Source organism: Rhinolophus hipposideros, assembly GCF_964194185.1.
Source record: "Rhinolophus hipposideros genome assembly, chromosome: 24".
Taxonomy (NCBI): Eukaryota; Metazoa; Chordata; class Mammalia; order Chiroptera; family Rhinolophidae; genus Rhinolophus; species Rhinolophus hipposideros.
Genome location: NC_138070.1, coordinates 25,239,201 through 25,266,357, shown reverse-complemented (window position 1 = coordinate 25,266,357; position 27,157 = coordinate 25,239,201). Strand labels below are relative to the sequence as shown.

At 37.4% G+C, this 27,157-nt stretch overlaps 1 protein-coding gene across 3 annotated transcripts in view; it reads left to right on the top strand.

Moving 5' to 3' along the window:
* CDON (cell adhesion associated, oncogene regulated) overlaps window positions 1–27,157 on the top strand; it is a 94,894-nt gene that overhangs the window by 53,048 nt on the left and 14,689 nt on the right. For all 3 annotated transcript variants that reach the window (XM_081037765.1, XM_081037764.1, XM_081037763.1), the window contains exons 10-18: window positions 663–837; window positions 2,604–2,729; window positions 5,777–5,980; window positions 7,468–7,649; window positions 8,121–8,226; window positions 13,176–13,298; window positions 17,011–17,232; window positions 19,804–20,084; window positions 22,746–22,825. In XM_081037765.1, coding sequence (XP_080893891.1) covers window positions 663–837; window positions 2,604–2,729; window positions 5,777–5,980; window positions 7,468–7,649; window positions 8,121–8,226; window positions 13,176–13,298; window positions 17,011–17,232; window positions 19,804–20,084; window positions 22,746–22,825 — 1,499 coding nt within the window. The remainder of the gene's footprint in view (window positions 1–662; window positions 838–2,603; window positions 2,730–5,776; window positions 5,981–7,467; window positions 7,650–8,120; window positions 8,227–13,175; window positions 13,299–17,010; window positions 17,233–19,803; window positions 20,085–22,745; window positions 22,826–27,157) is intronic.

Here is a 27,157-nt window from a genome sequence, read left to right as displayed (position 1 = left end):
TTTTTAATATCTGGAAAAATTAATATTTGAAAGCTTATTCATTTTTTCTAACCCCATGATTGTAGGTGAAGAAAGTTTCACTAGAGTTCTTTATCCACATGAAAACTTCCATGCAATGTTGTCTTTTGTTTTCATTAATGAAGACAGAATGGGTTGTATCTCTTTTTAATTTATTTCATCCAACACATAGTGAACAGTGTCAAGACATGAAGCAAGGATCCTGGAAATATATAATACATAATTACATAATCCATATACATACAAATATATTCTAATTTATCATATATTATGTATATTTTATGTATATTAGGTATTATCATTAATACATACTGTTATATACTTATTTTAGTCTCCCATTAGCCCAGTAAGAAAAGAGTATTGTTTCCATTACAAGTGAAGGGAACAAACTCTGGGATATCAAATAAAATGCCAGAGGCCATAAGTTAGTGGTGAAGTAGCGGATCCAGGACTCTTTACAGTGAGAAACCCTACATTTCTGCTACAAATCTTACATTTCTTATTGTGTCTCTTTTATTTCAAATGGTATATCACTTCCCCAAATTCACCAGAAATTGAATGACTTGGAGTGTTTATCTAATGTGAGTGGAAGCTTTTTCTGCCCTTTTTCTCCTTTCCTTGATGGCCTGTTTTCCCTTGAGTAGCTGGACGACGGTGTTGGTTTGATGGGAAGCTGGCACACAGTTCGCGTCCCAGGAAGTGAACACGAGCTCCACTTAACGGAACTAGAGCCATCTAGTCTCTATGAAGTTTTGATGGTAGCGAGAAATGCGGCAGGTGAAGGCCAGCCTGCCATGCTCACTTTCCGAACTAGCAAAGGTGAGTGTGATTCCCCCCCGAAGAGGAATAATTGGCTGTCTTGATGTCACTTCATTAGTAAGTATCCTTTTGGGTAGTAGAGATTCTTAATTTTATAATTCTACTAATCTACTAGTCTACTAATTCTACTATATTTTACTAATTCTACTATAAATTCATTAAAGCAGCCTATGATAATACCTTTTGGGGCCACATTTGGATGGTTATAGTATTCCGTTCCACCCAACATTGCATAGATATTTTTGAGAGCTTATGATACATAAGGTCTTAGGATAGGTGACGCAGGGAAAACAAAGATGATCAAGATAAGATGTGTCCGAATGGAGCTTCTGCTTTGCTAAGAAAGGTAAGACATACATAATCCACCTATAAGGCAAAAGTACAGGTCAGCTGATGTTTATTGAATGCCTTCTATATTCCGGGCAATAAACAAAATAGACAAAACTCCTTGACCTCCTGGAGCTGACATTCCAGTTGCGAGAGACTTACACCTAAGTTAGAAATACATTAGAGGGTGGTGAGTGTTAACCAGAGAAATCAATTAGGGGATAGATACAGGAAGTACATGGGGTGGCAGTTGTCACAGTTTACGGAAGTGGCCGGAGGAGTCCTCAGTGAGCAATAGACAGCAGAGCAGAACATTAAGGAGGCGAAGTGGAAAGCCAGCTGGCTTTCTGGGGAAAGAACATCTCAGGAGAGAGAATAGCAAGGGCAAAGGCCCTGGGGTGGAGTGTGCTGGTGTACCCTCGGAACACTGAGGGGGGTTACTGTGATGGACCAAAAAAGTGAGGAGAATATTCAGGGAGGAAGGTGACAGAGTGGCCAAATCACACAGCGCCTTATCGATGTTGATTTTGACTCTGAGTGAATTGGAAGTATTAGAGGAATTTGAGCAGAGCTATGACATGACCTGCTGTATGTTTCAATGGACAGTTTTGGCTGTGGGGAGGGCAAGGGTGTAGGCAGAGACCAGAATGTGACAAGTACTGGGAAAGACTTAACAGAGAAAATGACAGAGGTGTACAGAGAAAAGATATTTTTTCAGTGGTTGGCTTGTGAGGGTAGGCTTGATGGAAAAGATGCCATCACAGCTTGACTATAAACGAACAAGAACACTTCAGTGAGCAGATATGGCATTATAATCAAAGGAGATGTGATGATTCAGAAGAGATTATCAATTGGCTTTTGAAAAATACCCTTTCATCTAGTTACTGAGACTGGCCAGCAAAATAATGAGTATCTCTTATTTGAAATGTGTTTTGAGTTAATTTTCATAATTAGTCCTTAGGTGTTTATAGAATCTGATCTATAAATACTGAATAATAAGCATGTATTTCAGTTTAAAAATAATTTTTGCCTCTTGAAATTTTAAAACTTAGCTTGACAGTTTTCCAGTGAAGAAACTTAGCAGAAGTTCTTTAATTATGAATTGTGGTTTAGAATTAAAATGTACAGTAAAAAGAAAAGTGGACGAATAGTTTGAAAACCTTTACTCTAGTCATTTGACTTTTTCACATGTGTTGTTTTCTGTATGTAAATTAAAGTTAACCTGATAAAAAAAGACACATTCTAGTTTTCCCTTTAAGGTCCTAGACAAAGTAATTTTTCAAGTCAGTTCCTCAGAGTAGCTAAGTATTTACAATGTAGGTCCTAAATTTAGACCCTGTGGCAGATAAGTTCATATGTTTATATTTATGTGCCAGTTGAGTTCATAGTATCTTTACACGGGAGTTTATGTCACAGCATATGTTTTTTAACCTTTCTAGAGAAAACAACGTCCTTGAAAAACGCCCAGGCATCCTCTCCACCTGTGGGTGTTCCGAAGCGCCCTGTCATTTCAGAGACTGCAGACCACTTTGGAGTGGTGCTGACAGACTCCAGGCACAGTGGAGGTAAAGAGAAGAAGCTTCATGTTATTCATTTTGTTTGTTTACAAATGGAACTGACGCGGTTCAGATTATTTGGGGAGTGGAGTGGGATGGGGATTTGTTTATTCCAATTATAGCCTACCATGTAGCTCTTTTAGGTCCTATTTCAACTTTTTTTTTTTTTTTAATATCCTGTAATGTTCAAATCTTGGTAACCCAGTATCATGATTGGTATTTAAGATAATACACTCAGATTCAAAATGTTCCGCTGCTAAGTTTTTATAACTCACAAAAAGGATTTTTCTGTTTCTTCTTTGGCAAGGAAACCAAATTTGTATTTCGAACTCTTGAAAGTCTAGCTTATTTTGTCTGTGTGACTTATCAACATATATGGTGGTACCTATAGTAAGATTTAGATTTTTTTTGTTTGTTTTTCTTTAGTTGAATGATTATAAGTCATACTCAGTTTCATTGCTATAGCTTATCAGTCTTATGGTTTTTAGATGCTGTAGCAGTGAAATCTCCAAAAGACTTTTTTTTAGTATTTAAATTTCACATTTATCAATTCTGTAGTTACAGTAATAGACACTGTACTAAACACTGGCACAGCAGAGAGAAAATAAATCTTGCCTTCAAGAAGTTTACTGTCTAGTGGATGACAGATACAGCTAAGCCAGTAACAATCTAGTGGGTAATATGGGCAAATTAACCCATCACAATGAACAAGATAGAGGGTAATATGGACAAGTGAACCTTTAACAATGATTTTGATTCATTATGCCTGAGATTTTACCCGTGGTATTGTGAGATCACAAGAGAACTATCTGAATCACCCATTTGATAGAGAGGAGGCCAAGTGGTAGAAAAACAGGCTCCCTGAGCTTAGTCTCCAAGACAAGAATGCTACAGCTGGAGGAAGAACTAGGAAAAGAGATTTTCGGGAAAGACAGCTTTTGTGCAAAGAGACAGATGAATGACACGTTGTATTTCATTTAGAGATTCTGAGATTGGAGATTTTATTTAATGTGATTGGTTGCTGTGGGAAATGACACAAGAGTGAGGAAAGTGGCGGGGTGGGGGGGTGCCTTGTATAATGCACTTAAACATTTAATCCGTCTCTGAAAGCTAGAAAGCACCCTAAAGGATTTTTAAAAGGAGGAAAGAAGGTATGGCAAAAGATGAGGCCAGAGACATGATGAGGATAGTGATGGTATGAATGGAGGAGGAGGACAGATTAAGGGAACTGATACATTGAATGAGAGGGAGAAATGGTGACCTGGGCTTGGGCAACTGGGCCCATCTCTCAAGCTAGGTGGTAAGAATTTTTAGGTGGAGATTATGGATTCAGTTCTGGAAATCATGAGTTTGGAGTTAGCCAAGCAAAGATAACCGTAAGAAGTGATTTATGAGGAAGGTAGCTTATCTGTTTTATAAATTAGGAAACTGAGACTCAAGACGGTTATGAAAATCATCCAGAAAGTGGAGGGACTGCTATGCGAATTCAGACTTTTTAGCTCTACATGTAGCGTTCTTTCTTTTATCCCTTAACTGTCACATGCTGGTTCCTTTAGATATTGCAGATATTCTTCTCTGTAGAGATTTTTTCCCCTGATAACTTTCTTTTCCTGTTGGTCTGTGGTGTTCTTTGATGAGTTTTAACCTCATGTGAATCAACACAAGGAAATTGTTTGGTTATCCGGTATTAAAAAAGAGATTCACTAACAGTTTTATTCATTCTGTTTCCACTGCTTTCTAACTTGAAAGGAATACAGTAAGTACCACTCAAAGTTGCCTGCTTTGAATATATTCCTCTTTTATCCATTAAGCAATTTGTTTTGAAAAATGCCAGTGTTCTCCATACCAAATGGAGCATCATTTTGTTTTTTCTCCTGCAGGTTGAAGATGTGTTGGGCCAGAGGGTGTTGCTTGTGGAGTGTGGCACAGGCTAGATAGAGACAGGGCTCCCTTGGTGACTTCGCCAAAGCAGTATAACCATGGCCCAGAGCGGGTCCTCCCTGGTTTGGCTCTCGAAACTTGAATCAGATCAGCATGCCAAAAGAGAGTCGTTGGTCTCTTGAGAGCCAGCTCACTTTTACAAAATTTACGTTTTTTTTTTACAAAAAGTTGATTAATGTCAAACCAGAATGGCAGCATGCTAATTTGTGATGTAACTGTCATACAGAGCAGGTTGAGTCTGTAGCATTCTGTCCCTGTAGGAACCCCATGGGAAGCCAGTTAGAACCACACGATTGCTTGGTCAGCAAAAAGAGTTAGATGCGTGGTTTCAATGGCTGATGTTTCCACCTGCCACAGAGTCTAGACCGTCTAATCTGTGGGTTAGGACGTGCCCTCCCCTTTCAGTGCGAACTGAAAACTGCTAGACATTAGCTCTCTGACCCCCTTTTTCTCCGTGTTCATGTGGACCGTCTACTTCCTGACCGCATGTCTTTCTTGAACTGCATATACTGACTTCCTGCTTTCCTCCTGAGCAGCATCCCCTCTTCCCATTAGTATCAGTATTGAATTTGTTAATCAAAGTTTGTCTCTATTTACCACTTGCAGTCTGTTTTTTTTGGAGTAGTATTCCTAAAGCTTTGAGATGTGTTAAGATAGGATAGTAATAGCTAATATAATAACCTGTAGATTGTCTGCTGAATGTGTTTTATGTAGCTTGGATTGATAAAGAAAAACATTTAAATAAGAACACAATTTTGAAAATTTACTATAAATTATAAATGCAGTCAGACTTGAAGCACCAAATAATAATTACTTACACACATTTTAGCCATGAATCCAAAATAGCATGATCACAATTATTGTACTCACTGACTTTCAGTTTTTCAGAGATAATTGTCAAGTTTATAGATTATTTTTACTTTCCTTCCTTTTATTTCCTGTATTTGGCCATTTCATTGTCTTTTAACAGACAGGAAGATAGTCATAATATTATCAATTCTGAGAAAGTTGGAGGAACCTTTAATAAAATGATGTTTGGGAACTTATCCCTTTTAGTTTGAATTATTCTTGTCTCTGACACGATGGGTTATTGATGTGAATTTTTCTGTTTTTAGTTCCAGAGGCCCCTGATCGGCCTACCATCTCCACTGCGTCAGAGACATCCGTCTACGTCACTTGGATCCCTCGGGCCAATGGGGGTTCTCCAATCACTGCCTTCAAGGTCGAATATAAACGGATGAGGACTAGTGATTGGCTTGTGGCAGCTGAAGATATCCCTCCTTCCAAACTTTCTGTGGAAGTTCGTAATTTAGAGCCAGGTAGTAATATTCGAACTTCCCTTTTTTACCATCCTTGCTGACTTTAGATGCATATTTTTAATAATCGTGTAGTCTTCTAATTGTCAAAGTAATGCAAGCTTATTGCATAAAAATTTGAAAATAAAGAAAATATAAAGAAGACATTAAGTCACCTGAAACCCACCCATCCAGAGATAACCGTTGTTTACATTTTGGTATATCTCTTTCTAACCTTTTTTCTCTTTTTAATACAAACAGGGATCGTGCCATAAATTGTTTTGTGACCCCGTTTTCCTCAGACTATATCATGCATTTTCCCGTATCATTAAAAATTCTTCAAAAACTCAACTTTTAATAACTGTGTATCTTCCATATAAATATAGCGCACTTTACTTAACCCACTCTTTATTTCTGGGTTTTAGCTTATTTCTAACAGCAAATGAGTAGAAACAATGTCGTGGTGACATCTTGGCGTGTATGTGTGTGTATGTGATTTGCTACGAATGAATATTTTAAGAGGAAAATTGCTTGTTATTTGACTACAGTTGTTTGCCGACGATGCATCTCAGCGTACTTACTATACTCAGTGCTTAGACTTCCAGGGACGACACTAACACTTTGTTCTGTAAATTTTGTTCAGCAGAGGAACTCGGCCCCACCCCTCTATATATGGAAACATTAAACCATAGGAGAGAAATGGCAGTGACCACAAATAACACTTTCTTTTACTTGTTTAGGTTTCATGACCAGTTTTGTTTATGAATTCTAAAGTGTACATTAGTGGCAAATGCCTGTGTTTGTCTAGGAACGTGAGCTAGGTGTAGTTGGTAGAAGGTGGCAGTTTTAAATGTGGGTGAAGCTAAGTGACATTTTACAGACGGAAAACATTGTCTTTAGAAGCCTAGTGGTTATTTTTGAGCTATTAGAAAACTTGCTGTAGGAGTCTGACTAATTCTTTAGATTCAGATTTTCAGAAACTCACAACTCTTTGTGTTTTGGATTTTTTATTAAGTTCTTAAATCTAATGCAAATAAATACTTTCTGCTCCCTCTCTGTATTCTCTTCCTGGAGGAATCACAGTGACATCACCTACATGGCACCTCTTCATAAATGTATTCACCAGGTTAAACCACTTCAGTTGTTTCTTTCAAAGGGAAAAGAACCAGGTTTTGAGCACAGAGACTTCAACTAATACTATATTTGGTGGGTGCGACGTTAGAACAAGATGGGAAAAAGAGCAGATGTGCTTTTTCCTGTTCTCTGCCTGCCCCCTTCTGTGAGAGATGTCATTAATATCTCATGGTATTTAGATCTTGGAATCTTGAGTACAGTGCATTGAGCAGCTACTACTAGTTGATAGAAATTGGCAAGTGGGCTGAAGTCCATTTACCGTATCAGCTTTAGAGTATGTATTGCTATGGCACAATTGTCATATTTTGAATATTGTACATTCAGTTGTCTGATGACAGCTTTTTTAAAACTCTGGGTTTTTTCTCTTTCCTCAAAAGGTTCAACATATAAATTTAGGGTCATTGCTATCAACCATTACGGTGAGAGTTTTCGGAGTTCAGCATCTCGTCCTTACCAGGTGGCTGGGTTCCCCAATCGTTTTTCTAACCGTCCAATAACTGGACCTCACATTGCATACACAGAAGCTGTCAGCGATACTCAGATCATGCTGAAGTGGACGGTGAGTAAAACGTCTTCTCTAATGAGAAGATTTTCTGGGTTGGCCATGTTAATCAATTTAATGTGTTCTCGTGATATAATGTGATGAATAGCAAATTTTTAAACTTTTAAGTGAGGGGAAACTGAAGGGCACAGATATTTGTCTAAAAGAACACATGATAACTGTCGCCTCAGTTCTCATCCAAGTGTTCACTTAATTGCCATTTTGGGATTTATTCATTTTGTACTAAATGTACTTTTATGCCTTTGAACTTTGTGACTAAAATATATTGCACATATATTGCTTTATTTTTGTTTAGTCCTGCAGTAAGCTAAATGTTCTTAAATACCTTTGAATTAAATTAAAAATGGCCATCAAGGATGTTTACAAAATGAATCTGGAGAAATATTACCACACAGATAAATTAATCTTAATACATTTGAAGGTTAAATTTATTTTTGTCTTTGACAAGTCTTTGCTTCTATTTTTTAGTACATTCCATCAAGTAACAATAACACTCCCATTCAAGGATTTTATATTTATTACCGGCCAACAGATAGTGACAATGACAGTGATTACAAGAGGGATATTGTAGAAGGTAAGTCCCATTGGCAAGTGGGTCCCAATAAAGGAATTTTGGAGGGAGAGGGTTTATAAATATTATGAAAAAGATCATCCCAGGTTAGGATAGAGTGAAAAATGAAGTGGAATATTTACTATTACTTTGAATTTTTCCCAAAGAAAGATAATTTTTTCAACTTAATATATATATATAGTAGCTTACATTTTGGTTCTCAGGATCTCCGTTACAAAAGTATGGGGAAAAAGAATTTATCAGTAGTTCATATAAAAAAGAAAATTTTGTTTTCTGTTTTGTTTAAATGAATAGTGACTTGGGTATAAAAATTAACTGCAACTTCTAGCTATATTTTTAAACATAATGACTCAATCCGTAGTCCCACTGAAGTGTGTACTAGAATGATCATATCTTGAACATGTTATCCACTTTTAGAGACGCTGAGAAGTTGGAATATATAGAGAAGAAAAAACAGCCAAGATGGTGAAGGGTGTGGAAACTCCCTTTCTACTGCATTTAAAATATAATGCAGAACTGTGCATATGGTCTGAAGGCCCCGCCATGATTTGGCTGGCCCCTGCCGATACCTTCAGCCATGTCTCATGCCCCTCTTCCTTTCTCACTGTGTCTTGTGTCACACACTGGCCTTCTTTCAGTTTCCATGTGTACACCAAGAGCTTTCTTGTCTCAGGATCTTGGCACATGACAATACCTGCTACCTATTGAGCTCCTCTCCCAAGGCTTTATCTAGGTACTCCACTTTTCTCTGTTGTGTGCTTAAATGTTTTCTCCTTAGATAACCTCCTCCCACTTACCTGAGAAACCGTTGTTATGATTTCTAATTGTGCCCTTCATGTTTATTTCATAGACATTTATCATAGTTTAAATGTGTGTGTATGAATGAAATTGTTTGCTTAAAGTTTGTCCTCCCACTAAATGTTAGCCTCCTATGGGCAAGGGGCCTTTTTTCCCACTGCTATATCCCCAGTCCATACAATGGTGAGGTGCTTAGTATTTATTGAATGAATGGATGAATGAATGAATGAAGTCCAAAAAGACCAATGGAATGTCTGCGGATGATCAGGCTGGAAAAAAGACGACTAACAAGCAACATGACCGCTGTCTTTAGGTATTTAAGGACTGTTATGTGGAAGAGGAACTCAGTCAGTTGGAGAAGAGGCAGTTCAAAGGAAATAGTGTGAAGGAAGAACCCTCTAACGCAGCATTTCTAGCAAGTTCTCTCACAAAATAATAAACTCCCTAGTTTTGGAGGTGCTGTCAGCAATATCTCGGAATGGATTCATGCCTTGTGAGGAAGGCTTCTTCCAAGGTCTTTTTTCACTCCAAGGTTCTGAGTCTTTGAAATATTAATGTGCTAATGGACCACGTCTGAAAATTGCCCTAGGCCAAGGTTATTTTCATATGACTTCTTGACATCAAATACTGCACATAGTTTTTGTTGTAAGTGGTCCTACAATGAAGTACTTTAAGTATGCTATACATATCATGTTTCTTTAAATAGTGTAGCATTCCTTTTAATGTTTATCCAGTGGAATTACTTTTGTAATATAATGGAAAAATGTATCATCTGAGTTTTAATACCTGGCACATGTTAGGTGTTTAGTACATATTTGTTGAATGAAAGAATGGTTCTTTCTCTTTTCTTAATGTGGAAAAGTAGAAAAGAAATTAGTCCCTAAAATCCTCTTTAAACATAGGAATTGTGGAAATGTGGGAAGATAATTATTAATGGCAAAACGATTCTCTGAAGTCCAGATAATAGCTGTCTTAAAGAAATCACTGGAAGAAGCATCAGGGGGACCTTTGGGTCCCAGTAATAATCTGTTTCTTGACCTTGAACGTGTTGGTACCACGTTCAGTTTGTGAACATTCAGTGAGTGGTACAGTTATGGGTACTTTACCATTTGCATATTTTACTTCATAAAAAGGCTATTTAAAAAAAGAAATAGAAAGAATTGTTGTGACAGTTAGACATTTTACTTCTATCTAGGCCTTTGTTTTAGTTTAGCTGGGTTAGGAGAGTGGGGCTGTCAGATTTTTATTTTTAAAATCTTTTTTTTTTTTTAAAGATTTTATTGGGGAATGGGAACAGGACTTTATTGGGGAACAGTGTGTACTTCCAGGCCTTTTTTCCAAGTCAAGTTGTCCTTTCAGTCTTAGTTGTGGAGGGCGCAGCTCAGCTCCAGGTCCAGTTGCCGTTGTTAGTTGCAGGGGGCACAGCCCACCATCCCTTGCGGGAGTCGAACCGGCAACCTTGTGGTTGAGAGGACACATTCCAACCAACTGAGCCATCTGGGAGCTCAGCAGCAGCTCAGCTCAAGGTGCCCTGTTCAATCTTAGTTGCAGGGGAGCTGCCCACCATCCCTTGCGGGACTCGAGGAATCGAACTGGCAGCCTTGTGGTTGAGAGCCCACTGGTCCATGTGGGAATCGAACCAGCAGCCTTCAGAGTTAGGAGCATGGAGCTCCAACTGCCACCAGGCCAGCCCCCTTAAAATCTTTTGACAACGGTTAAACATATGTGATGAGATAGTTTTTAAAAGGTCAAATGTAAATAAAACGAGCATCCCTCTCTTTTTCTCTCTCCCTTCCCCCCACCTCACTCACTCACTCACTCATTCTCCCCTGCCCTTCCTAGTTCTCCTCTCTAGAAATATCCACTGGTAAACATTTTTAAATTATGTTCTCTAGTTAAAGTTTTGAACTTTTATGAGCTTGTGTGATGTGAATATTGAGTGTGGAACTGGGAAATTACTTTAAAGGAGCTTTTGTATCCAGCAGTAAAGGTCTGTGAATGTGAGTTTTGCCTGATGGTTCACAGAGAACTTGTTTATAAACGTAATAGATGGAGCAGTTAGATGTTTAAGTGGGTTTCACTGTGCTGTGTAATTTGCTTATTCCTTATTTTCAAGTTTATGCGTTGAAATTCTTTTTGTGGCAGTTGGAAACTATTGGCCTGTTCTCCCAAACCAACGAACAAAAGTATTTATCTTTTGTATGTAAAGCTGTCCTTAAAGTTGTAGGTTACTTATGTATATTGACTCAAAATTGTTTAAGCTTTTGAAAAAAAATTTGAAACTTAATTACATTGTTAAAGGATACAATAAAAGAAGGTCAATTATATTAACTTATCCTATTTCTGAATTAAGTTCCACATTTAGATAAACTGTAAAGTGTTTCTAGCATACCAATACTCTTGTGCTGAATATTTTTGTCTTGTAAAGTTTAGTTGAATTCCAAATAAATCACAGTAATCAGTCATCTGATGGTTTAAGTTTGTGCTTTGGCTTCTTACCTTCTCTAAAATATCCTTTGTGTGGGGGGGCAGGGATTGTCTGTTAAGCAAAGGATACATTTTGGTTGACTTTTAACCTAATAATGCACTTAGTTGTCTTATTCATCAATGATCAGTAGTAACGCTTTATTTCTGCTAATATTTCCTGTAATTTTAACCATTGGAATAATTACCATAACAATGGAATATTAATCTAGCAAGATATGTACTATTTTAACTATTTTCTCTTGTTAGTAACATATCAGAAACTTAGTTTAATTCCATTTTTACTATTGCTATGAAAGGAAAACTTCAAATCTAGTATAGTAATTATTCAAGAGAATGTTTATAGTTAGGTAAGTGTGGGTCTGGGCCAGAAAAGACCTAAGGATACACAAAAAAATGGAAGTTTTTAAGAAAGATTTTGGAATTTAGAAATAGGTCTATTCTAGTCTCAACAAGATTTTGAGTGAAGTTTCTTTTAAGGTTCTCTTTACATTTATAAATGAGGCATAGATTTCCTCATTTATTGAGCCTTTCAGAGACCCTTGATCCTAAAACAATCAGGTTCTCTATCTTATAAAATCTCTATCTTATAAAATATGGGTCTTTATGAATGAGGGGTTTTGTATTGGTGACCTGGAAAAGAGGCTGTGCTTCCGGACTGAAATATTTTTGTCTGTGTTGAATTAGAAAAGAACCTGGTGCTATCGGTCTCGTCAGCCAAATAGATCTGACTTGTATGTGTAGTTTTATTTTGTTTTATTTCCACCTTTAATTAATTCTTAAGTCAGTTGGTGGTATAGTTGAGTTTCTAAGAAACAGTGGAAACAGTTTGAAGAGGTATTTTCTAAGAGGGATTAAAGGTGCTTGAAGAGTTAATTAAATCTGGCAGAAGTGTCCTGTTTATTAAAGTTTGTCACAGGTCCATGGAAGTAAAAATGGAGAGTGATTTATACTTGAGTGTTCAGTTTAGGAGTGTTTCTAAATGAAATGTTGGCTGCGTGCCTTGGATAACAGAATAATTCTATTAGAGATACTTGTGTGGTTTAGAGACCCTGACCAAAAGAAAAGAAATAGTGGGAGCAAGTAGCCAAGAGTTTTCTGTAGTGGATTTTGCTTTTCGATTATTCTCGACCATTTATTCAGGCATTTATTTCCATGTCCGTTCATGTCACGTTCATTACAACAGAACTGAGAGTTTCACTGAGGCTTGTCTTATAAACGGTCACTTGTTCCGGGAAAGGCACCATTTGCTAATCTCACATACAGTATTGCTTTCTGGTGGGTGTACAGAGTGGATTGGCTTGCTGCACTGAAATAGAGGATCGAAAGACCTGAGGGTTTTTGTGTTTTTTTAACCTATGGATAAAATTAACATGTAAGATTCACCACTAATTATTTGTAATGAAACAAAGTATTACTACCAACACACAGGAATAGCTTTAATTCAATTTATCTCTATCATTTTTTTCATGCCATATAATAGAAGTGCTATTTATCTGTGGTGCAGATAAACATTAATTACATACTGAATATTAAGTACATTTTTATTGCGCAAACTATATGGTAATGGAGACTGCTCAAACCTTATTTTGGAATTATTAAGTAAGTATATTGACAGTACCATTTAGGTTGTACGGTATGTGAACCTTATCTTTTATTTTCCTTTCTAGGTTCAAAGCAGTGGCACATGATTGGGCATCTGCAGCCAGAAACCTCCTATGACATTAAAATGCAGTGCTTCAACGAAGGAGGAGAAAGCGAGTTTAGTAATGTGATGATCTGTGAAACGAAAGGTAGGAAAGGGGTGAGAATTTGTGCTTTTTTCCTGAACAGTGCTAGAATTCTAAACTGGATCATTCCTCCTGACTATTGGTATATTTACCTTTAAATGGTCAGTATCCTGCTTTGGACCATTTTCTAGGTGCATACATTTAGAGTGTCCCAACAGAAAGTACAATATGTTCATTAGAGCATTTGTCTAAAAACTAATTTACATAAGCATCAATCATATTCATTCATTTTTGTGTCACTCCCCTTCTCTTTTTCTCCATCAAGAGAATAGAAATATTTGCTGACTAGTTTCTGAGAATGTCATGAGAAATAAAATACTAAACAAGTATAAGAATTTTAAGGACAAGTGCAACATGTTTAAAATGGTTTCTTGAATGACAAATATGTATAACACTACGTGTTTAATTAAATATAGTAGTTAAGTTCAGCATTTGTAGTTGCTAATTCTAAATTGAAGTTCTCAATTCTGCCTACATATATAGATTAACTGAAATATTGGTTGGTGCAAAAGTAATTGCAGTTTTAGCAATTTTTTTAACCCTTTAAACCACAATTACTTTTGCACCAACCTAATATTACCATCTTTAAAAACAGAAGATACCACAAGTGAATAATGGAAACAGCTAATGTGGGTATTTACAAAGCAAAAGCACTCGTGTCCAGTCTCAGTTAATCTGACAGAAAAGAGACTTTTTTCCTTGTGTCTATTTTTAAGAACCTGGAAAACTTCCCAGTCCTAGTAGATTCCCCCACCCCCATGTCTCATTGGCCAGAACTCGGTCACATGTGTTGTAGTCACTCCCTGGGATGGGGTGATGGACCAGGGTCTACTCCAGCATTCTGTGTGGTTCAGTGGATGCCTAAACAAAACTGTGGCTCTGCTAGCATGAGAGAAGAAGGCTGTTGAATGGGCTACACTGTCACTGGTCTCTGCTACAGGTGATTTTATTATCCCGATTTAAAATGAGGAAACTGAGACTCAGGAAGATAGAATTATAAAGCCAAGACTTAGTCCCATCTTTTAACTCTATATAATGTGTCTATCTTCTGCAAAATCCACATATTAAATCAACATTTAAACACATACAAGGTCATACAATTAAGTCTGCAAACTCATCCTAGAAAAAGTGCTACATACCTTATTGCTGAATATCACTACGGTCACCTTCGAAGTACTCCAATGGGAAGCTATGCACTGATGCCAGTGCCTAGTCCATCCTTCAAAGCAATTTTGGAACTCTTTTTCTGGAATGGCCATCAGAGCCATCAAGGTTGTCGTATTATCTTTGATGTCCTGAATGTCATTAAAATGTCTTCCTTTCAATATTTCCTTTATCTTCTGGTAAAGAAAGAAGTCATTGGAGGCCAGAACATGTGAATAGGGAGGATGTTCCAATACAGTTATTTGTTTACTGGCTAAAAACAACCTCATAGACAGCGCCCTGTGAGCTGGTGCATTGTCGTCATGCAAGAGCCATGGATTGTTGGCGAAAAGTTCACTTCCAGATAGTAAACTTGGTTAACTGTTTGTCCAGTTGGTACAAATTCATAATGAACAATCCCTCTGATACCAAAAAAGGTTAGCAACATCAGTGCAACAACTTTGCAAACTTAACTATCAGACCTTATACATAGACCTGTAGACTTACCTTGAATTTCATTTGGTTAGCACATATTTAAGTGTCTTTTGTACCAGACACTGTGGTGTATTAATGGGCATTTCTTACTTGCCTCTAGAAGGCTGTGATACTCAGAGAAAAATTAAATAAAAATGAAATTTATTCTCTCTGTCCCCAAGACATTTAAGAATCTAGCCAAGCAAAACCTAAAACACAAACAGCAATGTTGTAACTGTGTTGTTTAAGTAGTATTATGGTCTAGCTGTGTCTGTAATAGTATTCTTCATTCATTGACTTTGCTGGGGAATAAAAGGTTCTACCTACAGACTTTCAGATCAGCGCAAAACAAAGAAACTTCTTTAAAATGTTAACTGTTCACCTTGAATGACCTTCTAAAATGTATTATACGATTCCTTGCCTGTGTACATACAACGTATTAAATACCATTTTTTGAAATGACTCAAGGTTTTTGTGAACAGTGACTGTCTTATCTTTAGTAATTCAGGAAGGTTTTCAGGAATGACAGAGGTGCTGAGGCCTGCTATTCCCACTGCCCTCAGAAATCATAGACTGTCAGGATTTTTCCTTAGTTCTTTGCCTTCTTAATGGTTTTCATGTCACCGTTTTTGTTTCGTACTCTGAGCTGTCTCTTCTCGTTGACAGAATGAGTCTGTCTCACTCACCCTTCACCTCAAGGGCTTTTAACGTTAGTAAGAGGTTGGCAACCAGATCATCAAGCTTGGTAGATTGATGAATAAATTAAGAGTGAATAAAGAGTGAATAAACCTGAAGGACTCCCCTGTGAGTAATCATGATTTTTGATGTATGACGTGTAACATCCATTTTGCCTCAGAAACTTGTTTGTTTTCTTTAGAGTTGGCAGGGAACTGAGAATTGTTTAATCCAACGTACCACCCGAAGTAGAAATTTCCTTTAGAGTCTCTGCCAAGTATAAATCCAGCTTTCAGTGATGGAGAGCTCTTTCCTTTGAAAGGTGGCCTCTCCTTTACGGATTCCCAGCTCTGTTCTGAGTAAAGTTGCTAGAAAAATGAAACCCAATATAATGTTTGTTGAAGTAGATTTTTTTAAAGCCCACTGTGCTCCTATGGGTTGCTAGGTGCCATAATATAGTATATAGTATATAGTATAATTACATAGTATAATACGTGAAATACAGTATAATAAGTAATAATCATAAGAAAATTGATTGAACACTGCCAGGTGCCAGGCTCCATTCCAAGTGCTTTACGTGGATTAACTTGTTTACTCTTCATTACAATCTTGTGATGGAGCTGTTCCTATTATCCCCATTTTCCACATGCAGAAACTGGTTCATGCAGGTTAAAGCCACACAGCTAAGGATACGTGGCAGAACAGGATATAAACCTAGGCATTCTGCTTCCAGAGACTAGATTTCAATTACTGTGCCCCACTGCTTTTCTATGACATTTAAATGTTGTGTGGGGACAGAAAAAAATGGGGTTTGAGTCTTATCTGTTATTACCTTTTGTTATCATCATTATACCAGTGAACTAGGGGAAAGGACTACATTTAGGTGAACTCCAAAAGTTTTCGGGGTTTGGCATGCTTAATATTTATGTGTGACGTATTTGGACTTGTATGTAATTGTTCTAATAGTCCAAAGTTGTATGTTCTCATATTAAGCACATGGTAGAGGCATAAAATATATAATTCTGAGTCTTATTCAGCTTAAAGTATATAAGACAGAAAGGATTTTTGGTCCCATTCATAAGTTGAAATACTTTTATTTCAACTTTGAAATACTTGTATTTTAATTCATTGGGAGTCTTCTCTAAGCACAGTTGAGAGGATAACCATAAAGCCGTTTGGGTTAGAACAAGTGCATGTACTTCGCTGATCTTACGTTTTCTCCAGAACTTGTGCACTAAAACTTTGGCACATCAGATTTTGAAACTTTTGAGCCCTCTTTGTGACTCATTGGTGGTCAGATCATCTGAGTAATAAGTGTAAACAGACTGGCTTAGGTTCTTAACGAGACCTCTTTCAGAGAGTAAACCATTTCACAGAGTCTGTATTCACTCCGACATCACGTTTTCCTTTATATTTCAACTAGTGAAACGTGTTCCTGGAGCTTCTGAGTATCCTGTCAAAGACCTGAGTACCCCTCCAAATTCTTCAGGAGGGGGAGGAAATGTTGGGCCTGCAACCAGTCCTGCCAGGAGCAGTGATATGTTGTACCTGATCGTCGGCTGTGTGCTGGGCGTCATGGTCCTCATTCTCATGGTTTTCATTGCCATGTGCCTATGGAAGAACCGCCAGCAGAATACCATACAGAGTAAGTCACTCCTACATACTTCCTTCGCTTTTTCCAAACAGATGCGTAGAAAAATATTGTCAAAATAAATATTAATTTCTCACACTTCTGTGTATTAGTGTCATGGCATAAAACACATTAGCTACTATTTATTCAGGGGAGATGACTTTACAGCAGTTTTAGCTTGTCAACCAAAGTAAGTGGAGCATCAGATTAAATTGCCCAGGAGAAACAAACAAGAAAGCCAATGCTAAGCCGGTCTCTTAAGTAAATAGCTGACTTGGTGCTGGGAAACTTTGGCTTTGTGCGACCACCAAAGAGGTTAAGTACTTGAAGCATGAGCCTTGCAGTTGCTTCAGGAACACCTTCATACTGTACAAATCTTGTCAACAGCGAAGAAAAGGCATGATGGAAAGGAAGGTAGCAAAGACTTATTTTAAGTTACTGTCTCTGAATTACACAAATTAAGATAACATCGTCCTGAGCCGGCCCGGTTGCTTAGGCGGTTAGAGCTCCATGCTCCTAACTCCGAAGGCTGCCGGTTCGATTCCTCGAGTCTCTCAAGGGATGGTGGGCTCCGCCTCCTGCAACTAAGATTGAACACGGCACCTTGAGCTGAGCTGCCGCTGAGCTCCCCAATGGCTCAGTTGGTTGGAGCACGTCCTCTCAACCACAAGGTTGCCGGTTCGACTCCTGCAAGGGATGGTGGGCTGTGCCCCCTGCAACTAGCAGTGACAACTGGACCTGGAGCTGAGCTGCACCCTCCACAACTAAGACTGAAAGGACAACAACTTGAAGCTGAACGGCACCCTCCACAACTAAGATTGAAAGGACAACAATTTGACTTGGAAAAACGTCCTGGAAGTACACACTGTTCCCCAATAAAGTCCTGTTCCCTTTCCCCAATAAAAATCTTTAAAAAAAGAAAAAAGATAACATTATCCTCCTGTCTCCTCCTATCTCAGTACCTGAGGAACCAAAACTGCTTGAGTGGCATCCCCTGCCCCTAAATGTATCTAGTAATAGGAGTGCTTGGACAGTCAATGATGGCACTATTAAAATGTGATTTAGAACCTTTTTCCCTCTTGTTTCCCAAGTTCTCTACCCGCTCACAGTCCTATCTGTCCTGTTCCTCCAGCTATTATAAAATAGGATCATCAGATCAAGCAGAGACTTTCACCTTTGGTGGGAGGAAGTTTTTTGGTTTCCCCTTTGGCCCCAAAATAAGAGAACAAAAGAAAAGCAAAGGAAGACACCAGCAATGACAGGCACTGCCAGCATCTGTCATTCAGTTCCCACGTATGGTCCCTTTGTAGTTAATAACTCAGAGAGGAAAACGTGATTTATTTTTGACTTGCTGCCTTCCAGGAGATAGTTAGGGAGAGAGGTGGTAGTGGTGGTTGTGGTGGTGCCAGGCTGCATGGGTTAGAGATCGTTTAATTGGGTTTTTTCCTAAATGGTTTTAATGTCATTGACTTTAATTGTATGTCTGCTGAATCATTAAAAGTATTTATCTGGTAGCCAGAGCAGAGTAACCTGGTGAAAGTCATTTTTTCTGGTGACTTGATAATGTGTTTAACGATGGAAATTTACAGTAGTAATATTCTTTCAGTCATGCATTCAAAAGGTGCTCATTGACTATCTCCGGTGTGCCTGGCACTGTTGTAGACAATGGAGCTAGAAGGGTAAATAAAGTAAACGTGGCCTCTGCCTTCCCAGTTTGTAGTTTTGTGGAGAAGATAAGCAGGTATACTGACAACACTCCTGTGCAAGAAGTTCAATAAGAGGACACCTAATCCAGTCTTAGTGTGCTCTAATACATTTGAAGAATTTATCAAAACTGACAACACATCGTCTACAGTTTAGATACTGTGCTTTCTTAAGGGTATTTCATTTTTTCTAAATACTATCTGGTAGGTGTGCCTCTGGAAATCAGAATTTTGAGGTAGCTGTTTAAGTGCTTTTATTATTAGGAAATGGAATAATTAGCCTTTTGCCTTTAGTACCCCACACTTCCAAATTGGCTATAATAACCAAGGAACTATATGAATAGTCAGTGAATGTAGACATAACTCCTTCCTTTTCCTTGGAAGTGTTATTAGGTTGGTGCAAAAGTAATATGTTTTTTGCAATTATTTTTAACCTTTTAAACTGCAGTTACTTTTGCACCAACCTAATATTTGTTGCTATTTGAAATATGCTCCCTATAGTCAGCCTTTTGTTGTTACTTTATACAATTGCTGCCAGCACTTAGAAGTATATGGCAGTTTCAACACTTAGTGTTGCCAGTATGTTGATAGTTTCAGCTTGCACAATTTATTAATTCTCTTTTGAGTAATTAGTCTCTGGTTAAGTTCTCTTCCCATTAACAGTCATAATGAACTCAAAGTTCCTAGCTGCCTCCACAAGGTAAAGGAAATCACAGCAATAACTTTATTAAAGTATATCTCACAAGGAGGCTTTAACTGTACACTTTTAGAGTGTTTTATTTTAGTGTATTTGTAGTTTCTTAGGGCTTTTATTAATAAAACTTCCTAAGCAAGATTGTCCTTTTCAGCATCTTTTTCTTTCTTTTTTGTTCTCTATTAACAGAATATGACCCGCCAGGATATCTCTACCAAGGTTCAGATATTAATGGGCAGATGGTGGAATACACCACTCTGCCTGGAACAAACCGGATAAATGGAAACGTTCACGGGAGCTTCATAAGCAATGGAAATTTCAGCAATGGCTGCTCCCATCTTCACCATAAGGTCCCAAATGGAGTCAGTGGAATCGTGAATGGCAGCTTAAATGGAGGGCTTTACTCTGGGCACACAAGCTCTCTAACCAGGACACATGTGGAGTTTGAACATCCTCGTCATCTAGTGAATGTAAGAGACCTAAATATAAATTAAAGCATCCCACGGTGCTAAGGGACAAGAGCAGGGTGGGCACTGTGGCTGTTTTCAATATGGAAACCTCACTGGTTCACTGGGATGGAATTAGTGTGTATTTTTGGCAACCCCTTGATCCAGAGTAATCTTTGTAAGCCTTCGATGATCTGGTAATAGTTACATTCATCACTTTGGTTTATATTTTCAATTGGTTTAGCACTGAAAGTAGAACACTAGTAGCAAACAGGCTGGAAGTTATTTTGGAGATGAAACCGAAATGCCAGTGGGTGGAGACTGAACCAAATACTTTACATTGGATTTATTTAGAGCAAAGTCTGAAAACTCAGATGCCTAGACGAGTCAGGCTGATCGTGACACCGAGAGAAGCGCTTTGGGAATGAGAGAAGCGGTGGCGGCCGTAGCAAATCAGAGAGCGCATGTGTTCCCTGAAAGAAACAGCAGTAATTCAGTTCCCGAGGTTGTCGTGCAGGACCGATGGCCCTGTGTGGCCAGGTTTTCTGCTTTTTCAAAGCATAGGTGAAAGTGCCAGATTTTTTATGTTGGAAATCATTCCAGTTTTTGAAATAATCTCATAAACCATGCAGAACATGTCTACAGGCCGCCAGACTGACTTCTAACGCATTGTGAGTTCCTTTTGTTCGTGTTGCCCAGAGTGTGTTGTTGTCGTCGCCTGTAGGATTTCTGCATTTTATAATATTATTATTCTTCAGCCACAAGTAGTGATAAACCTTTAAAACCACTGTAATTCGGGGATAACTAGCTGATACAGTTTAATTTTTGAAACGGGAACAGAATGACTAGTGTATTGTAGGTTTATGCTGGTTCCAGAGGTTCTCTGCAGCAGGAAGTTTGATTTATTACATGGCATGGATAGACAGCCACATTAGTTTTCAACCAAATAGGTAATTTGTTTACTTGACCAAATTTGAGTTTTTTGTCATTGTGATTACAGAAAATTTCCCATAACCCACAGTGTGCTAAAATTGGAAGAAGTTAAGTTTCTTTCATCTTCAACTTTAATAAAAGTTTATTAAATATTATACCTAGAGAACAAAACTATAATATATATTTGTATCTTAAAGCCTGAAATCGAATGGCTTTCGTGTGACTTAGCTTTAGTATGTTGTAGAAAAAAAATATTTAATTGGCTTTACTGCATCTCATTACCAAAAGAGAATAATGATTTCATTATTTTGTGTGGAAAGACATGGCTTATATTCAGACTTTCTAAACTTTTTTTGTCACCATTCCTAGTCCAAACTACTAACATTGTCCAAGAAACTGAAGCAGAGAGCATTAAAGTTTGAATAGCTCATGCTGTTTCCATAAGAAGAAAAAATAAGTCTGATGTTTGTTTTAGTATTTGAACACAGTACTTTGATTTTTTTTGCACAATGAATTGCTATTTAATTAATAGTCGAGCCATTAGGTGTACAATTTTAGAGGTTATCACCTGTGATGTTAACTCATTAGTTTTCTTATTCTCTTCTGGGTGGGAGGAAATAGGGAAATTTAAAAAATGGTGGTCATCATAAAATCATTAATTAACTTTAATATGGTTAGTGACTCAAATTAAGTACATTACCCTGTAGGTTGTTAGCTTCATTTTCTGAAGCTTTGAAGTTTACCCTCATGGGTTGAATATAGCCTTAGAATATTCTTTCTCTCAATGTTTTCTTAAAAATTCCTGTTGCTAGTTGGATCAAGAATGTTGAGAGAAATTTTCAGTACGTTTGGTTTGCTTAGATTCTGGCTGTTAGTGTGAGATGAATGGAAATGGAAAGTGTTCTGGGAAAAACAATGGCCTGAACTTTTCCTAACCTTGAAGGCTTGCTCTGGGTTTGGGTGCAGTGTGACAACCTCTCCCACCTTTATCAAATTCAGTTCTGCTGTGGGTTTTTTTTTTTATCTGAAAGCAGAATTTTGACTCTGACCATAAGGCTGGTTCAGTTTGTCACTTCAGTTCTGAAGAATTCTTGCCATTGTATATGTCCAGTGTACATTTTACACTGAGGTATGTGTTAATCTGGGCATTTTTCTTAATTGCCGGGCAGTTTCCGCCAAAAGCAACATCAAAATATTAATACTCCCCTCCAAGTCATTGCTGGCTGAGAATCTACTCCATCTGGAAAAATATCACATGTTTTAAAACTTAGTGTAGTCAAGTGAACAGACCTAATCGAAATAATTACAGGAAAGTGAAGATGAGTTTATCTTATGACATCATTCAGACAGATTTCCACCCTGTTTCTCCAACTGGCATCACATAACTTCCATGACTACTAGAAAAGTAGAAATGAATAGGAGGTTATAATGTATAGTGTGTTTTGGGCCCATTAGATTTCAAACACTGAAGGGAAGTGAATAAACTTTGCCATTTATTTGCCTCTTTCCAGTATAAAAGTACATGGAAAACATGGCAGGTAAGTTTTTGGAGTACAGTTTTAATATTGTGCAGGACTCGTTTGTGAATATAGGTAAATAATGATAAGCATAATATTGCTTAGGGAGTTGGTGAAAATACATTGTGTATGCATTTATTATTGACACGGGTTTATGTTTGAGAGCATGTGGTTGCTGCTGTATGGCAGCTTCATTACTTTCTTTTCTTTTTCCCTTCACTTCCTTCCTGACTAGGGTGGTGGAATGTACACAGCAGTACCTCAGACTGACCCAATGGAGTGCGTTACCTGTCGAAATTGTCGGAACAACAATAGGTATGTTGATACAGATTTGCACAGTTGTTGTTAATAAGAAGGATGACTCCTTTCATTTTTTTCCCTCAGCAAAGGAAGTTCTTCAGATTTTACCTAAGATATAAATCTCAGCACGTGGGGCCTTACATTTAAGACTTTTACTAATTTTTTACCTCTGCTTTACAATTTTTATCTTTCTGTGCTTTGGTTTCTTTAGTAATATTGACAGTATTAAAGACTTTGTTTCTGACATATTATTAAAAGGTTTGAGTTTTTGTAATCTTTGAATTGTAGTCATTCTCTGTATAGAGACTTTATCTTTCCTCACCTGTTACTTTCTACTCTACGTTATGGAATGTTTTCTATTCCATGTTTGAATGTTAGGGGAAAAAACCTGGGTATATAGTAATGTTTTTTCATGGTTACATTATTCAATGTTATTTTGAAAAGTCTTAAATACCGAAAAGATAATGAAATAACAAAATCTTGCTTTCTTTTAATTTTCTATTTTAAAAAAAATTAAAAGTAATACGTATCATGGTATTTCAAACCAGATAGAAATAGGTAGTGTATGTAACACCTGCTTTTAAATTTTGACAGAATATTCAGAAACTTTTTATTCTACCTCTTAAATTGCAAAGGCTCATCAAAAATTTTTTTTGTATTCAAGTTGTGTCTGTCAGAAACCTTAGTTCTTTCTTTTATGTAATGATAGTATTGGTTTACATGGGCTCAAAAGTGCCTCCAAGCTCTAAAACTACAATTTAAAAATTATCTCATAGGTAGTCCATAAAATAACGAGTATGAACTGGAATTCGGATATTTTGTTACTGAAATGGGATTTTACCCATTTTTTTTAAATGAATGATAAGGTTAAGTGTTGCGTCTGGGAGTTACTAATACCAGAAGTTGAAGAAGGATCTAGTCAACCACAGAATTAAAAGTATATTGTTTCAGCGTGTGTTTTGAGAGTTGCAGAACAAAAGCGATAGAGCTTCATGGAAATATTTCTTTATCATTTACTTAACCCATCTTACGGTTTCTATATTAGCAAGAACCATCTTCTTTTTTTATGTACTAAGATTTGCTTGTTACCTTTTTAAATTCTATGTGCCCCTAGCTAAATGTTTAGATGGCTGTAACACTTGAAGCCACGTTTTTGTCTTGAGCTTACCTTAGGTTTTAACACAGTTTCTTAGGAACATGCGAAAGAATTGGTAAAGATGTTTCATACACCTGGTAAGTAGTCAGATGGATTTAATTAAAACAAATGGTATTGCCTAAATATTATACATACCATGTTTTCCTTTGTGGTTCTTGTGGCCATTAGCAGAACTTGAGTCAATGTAGACCTTAGAGTGATGTTATGAGAGGACCTCTAGTCTAGGAAAAAGCAGACATGGGCTTTGCCACTGCTTAAATCTGTGATCTCGGGAAAGTTACACAATCGATCGGAGGCCATTTCCTTCTCTGAAAAATGGAAGATTTTCCTAGGTAATATAAAATCTCCCGCAACATACTCTATTTATGGATTTTGGTGATTTGCTGCTAATCATGTTTTTAAGTTGAGGTATCATCCTAGTACCAACAATACATCTCGTTTCCTTAATAGAATTTAAATGACCTCTACCGTCTTGCATACATGGCCACTTATGTGTGTGTGTGTGTTTGTGTGTGTGTGTGTGTGTATAGTACTTAGGGTTTTATACGTGTTTTTTTCCTTTCAGACATTGGTTAGTTATATTTCTATTAATTTTCAAGTTAATTTTTTACATTTCATGTTTGGGGATTTTACTTTTATCTGGAATTCTCTTCAGCCTGGGAAAATTAGCTTCTGTTTCTCCCCGGTTTGTATCTTCTTCCTACATGAGGGGTTAGGGCACATCTGCTTACCTGCATTGCCTTACCTGCATTGCCTCCAAGGTTAGCCAGTGTCTCACCTGGCTCCCAAGAGCCATTATATGATTTGACACTTAATAGCTGGCCAGGTAAATATCAATAAATGTCTACATTCAACTCTGGAAAATTGGAATCATTAAATTCAAAGTGTCTAACTCTTTAAACTTTGAAATTGAAACAGGTATTTCCTCTCAAGATCTCCCAAAATGGAAAGTTTTGTAATAAATTTCGAATGCTGAGAGGTAGATTATATATGATTTACTTCCAAATGTGCTCAATTTTAATCAATTTACATTTTTAGAATATCGACATCATTAGTAAGAGTACATATGTGTTTTCTTATGCCAACTGAAAAGTGTGAACACAAAAAGAGGCATAATTTCAGTTAAGGTCTGTCAAAATGGGCATTTTAGAGTTTTTGGCTATTAAGTAAAAAAAAAAAAATACTGAGCACTCACTAGATACTGGAATGGGTTCTGAGGTGTTTCCAGGCAGAAGGAATTGCAAGTCATGGAAGGAGGAAGGGTAATGTTTACATAAGGGTAAATAGTCTAATTCCGTGGTTCTCAAACTTGAGAGTGCACTAGAATCACTTGAAGTGCTTTTATATTTATTTATTTATTTATTTATTTTTTAAATTTATCGGGGTGACAATTGTTAGTGAAATTACATAGATTTCAGGTGTACAATTCTGTATTACATCATCTATAAATCCCATTGTGTGTTCACCACCCAGAGTCAGTTCTCCTTCCATCACCATATATTTGATCCCCCTTACCCTCATCTTCCACCCCTCAGCCCCCTTACCTTCTGTTGAAGTGCTTTTAAAAATGCAAATTATGAGGCTCTGTTCTTAGAGTTTCTGATTCAGTAGGTCTAGGGCGGGGCCTGAATATTTGCATCTTAATGAGTTCCCAGTTGGCTGCTGCTGGTCCTGGGACTCCTGGAGTAATTTGGCTGCTAAAGTGCAAGTAGCGGGTAGCAGGATATAAAATGGAAAACCTGCTGAGTTTATATCCGGTTATCAGGGGGGACCCTAAATGTCAGGGTTTAGTAGTTTGTTTAATAAACATTTATTAAGTGTCTATCAGGTACTCCAGACAGCTCAGTCTAATAGTGATTCATAGACAGAGCCTTGAAATCTAATGAGTAGAGTTTGAAGAAACACATTGAATCTTGTAGTTTTATCTTTAAGGAAAGGAAATAATCTCTATTGTTTCTGTAATATAAAGTACAGAAGGGATATGAGAATTTTACATGAATCTAAAGGGGGGATGTGGGTTACATGTTGAGAAACACTGTGTTAAGAGCTTCATAATGTTTTTGAAGGCTTTCGAGAAGGGGAGCGATCCATTCAGAGATGTGTTTAGATATGATTAATGATCGCCGTGCAGAGGTGGGAGGAGACCAATATTTCTATAATGAAGGTCTTAGCCTTCATGCAAGGAATGGACATAAAAAGGAAGGATGAGTGATCCTAGAGCTGTAATCTTTGGGACTTGGCCATTGACTGATAGGGATGTGGAAAAAAAGGAAGGTTCAAAATGAACAGAAAGTTTCAAACATGGATGACCTGATAATTGCCATGGTGATAGTCATAGAAATAGGAAACTTAATACAGTGATATATTGAGGAAAGGTGATGAACTTGGTTTGAGCATTTAGAGTTTCAAGTGCCAGTTGGATATCTCAGTTAAGGAGACAGATGGAAACTGGTCTGGGGTTCAGGGAGTAGATTGGGACTACGATATATATTTAAGAGTCATTTGTATCAAAGTGCTAAAACTTAAAAATGGATGGGATCACCAGGAGAGACAATAGGTTTGGCTGATTACTTTTATGTGTTTAAGGCATTTATTTGCTTTATTGCTTAAGTATTTAAAGTGATTAGATATTCTTTTCTTAAGACAGCCTGTCTTTTTTTATTTTTTGCTTACTGCCTTGATAGGTCTTCAGAGATGAGGAAAGGGGTATGATAAAATAAGAAGAGTGAAAAGGAAAAAGAGGATTCATTGATAGATTTATTCATTCAACAAACCTTTGTTGAAGGTCTGGAGAAGGCTAAGCATCAGGCTAGAAGCCAGGTCCTGTGGATACAGTAGTGAGTGAAACAGGCATTGTCCCTGCTTCACTGAACTTATCATTTGATGGGGAGACATATCTTTTTTTAAAAGGACATCAATAAATCATAAAATGAGTATGTAATTAAAACTGCATGCTTTAAAGGAAAAGTAAAGAATATCTAAGAAAGGAAAGACTTTCTCAAGCAAATGACATTTTGCTCTGAAGCTCTGAAGAATTTGTAAAACTTGGAGAAAAGAACAATGGATAGGCTTAAAGCTTTCCAGGCAAAAGTAAGGCACCACTTAGGCAAAATCTCTGAAGCAGAATGCAATCCTCACAGAACGTAAGGAAGGTTAATGTGTCAGGAACCTAGTAAGTGAAGGGGTTAGAG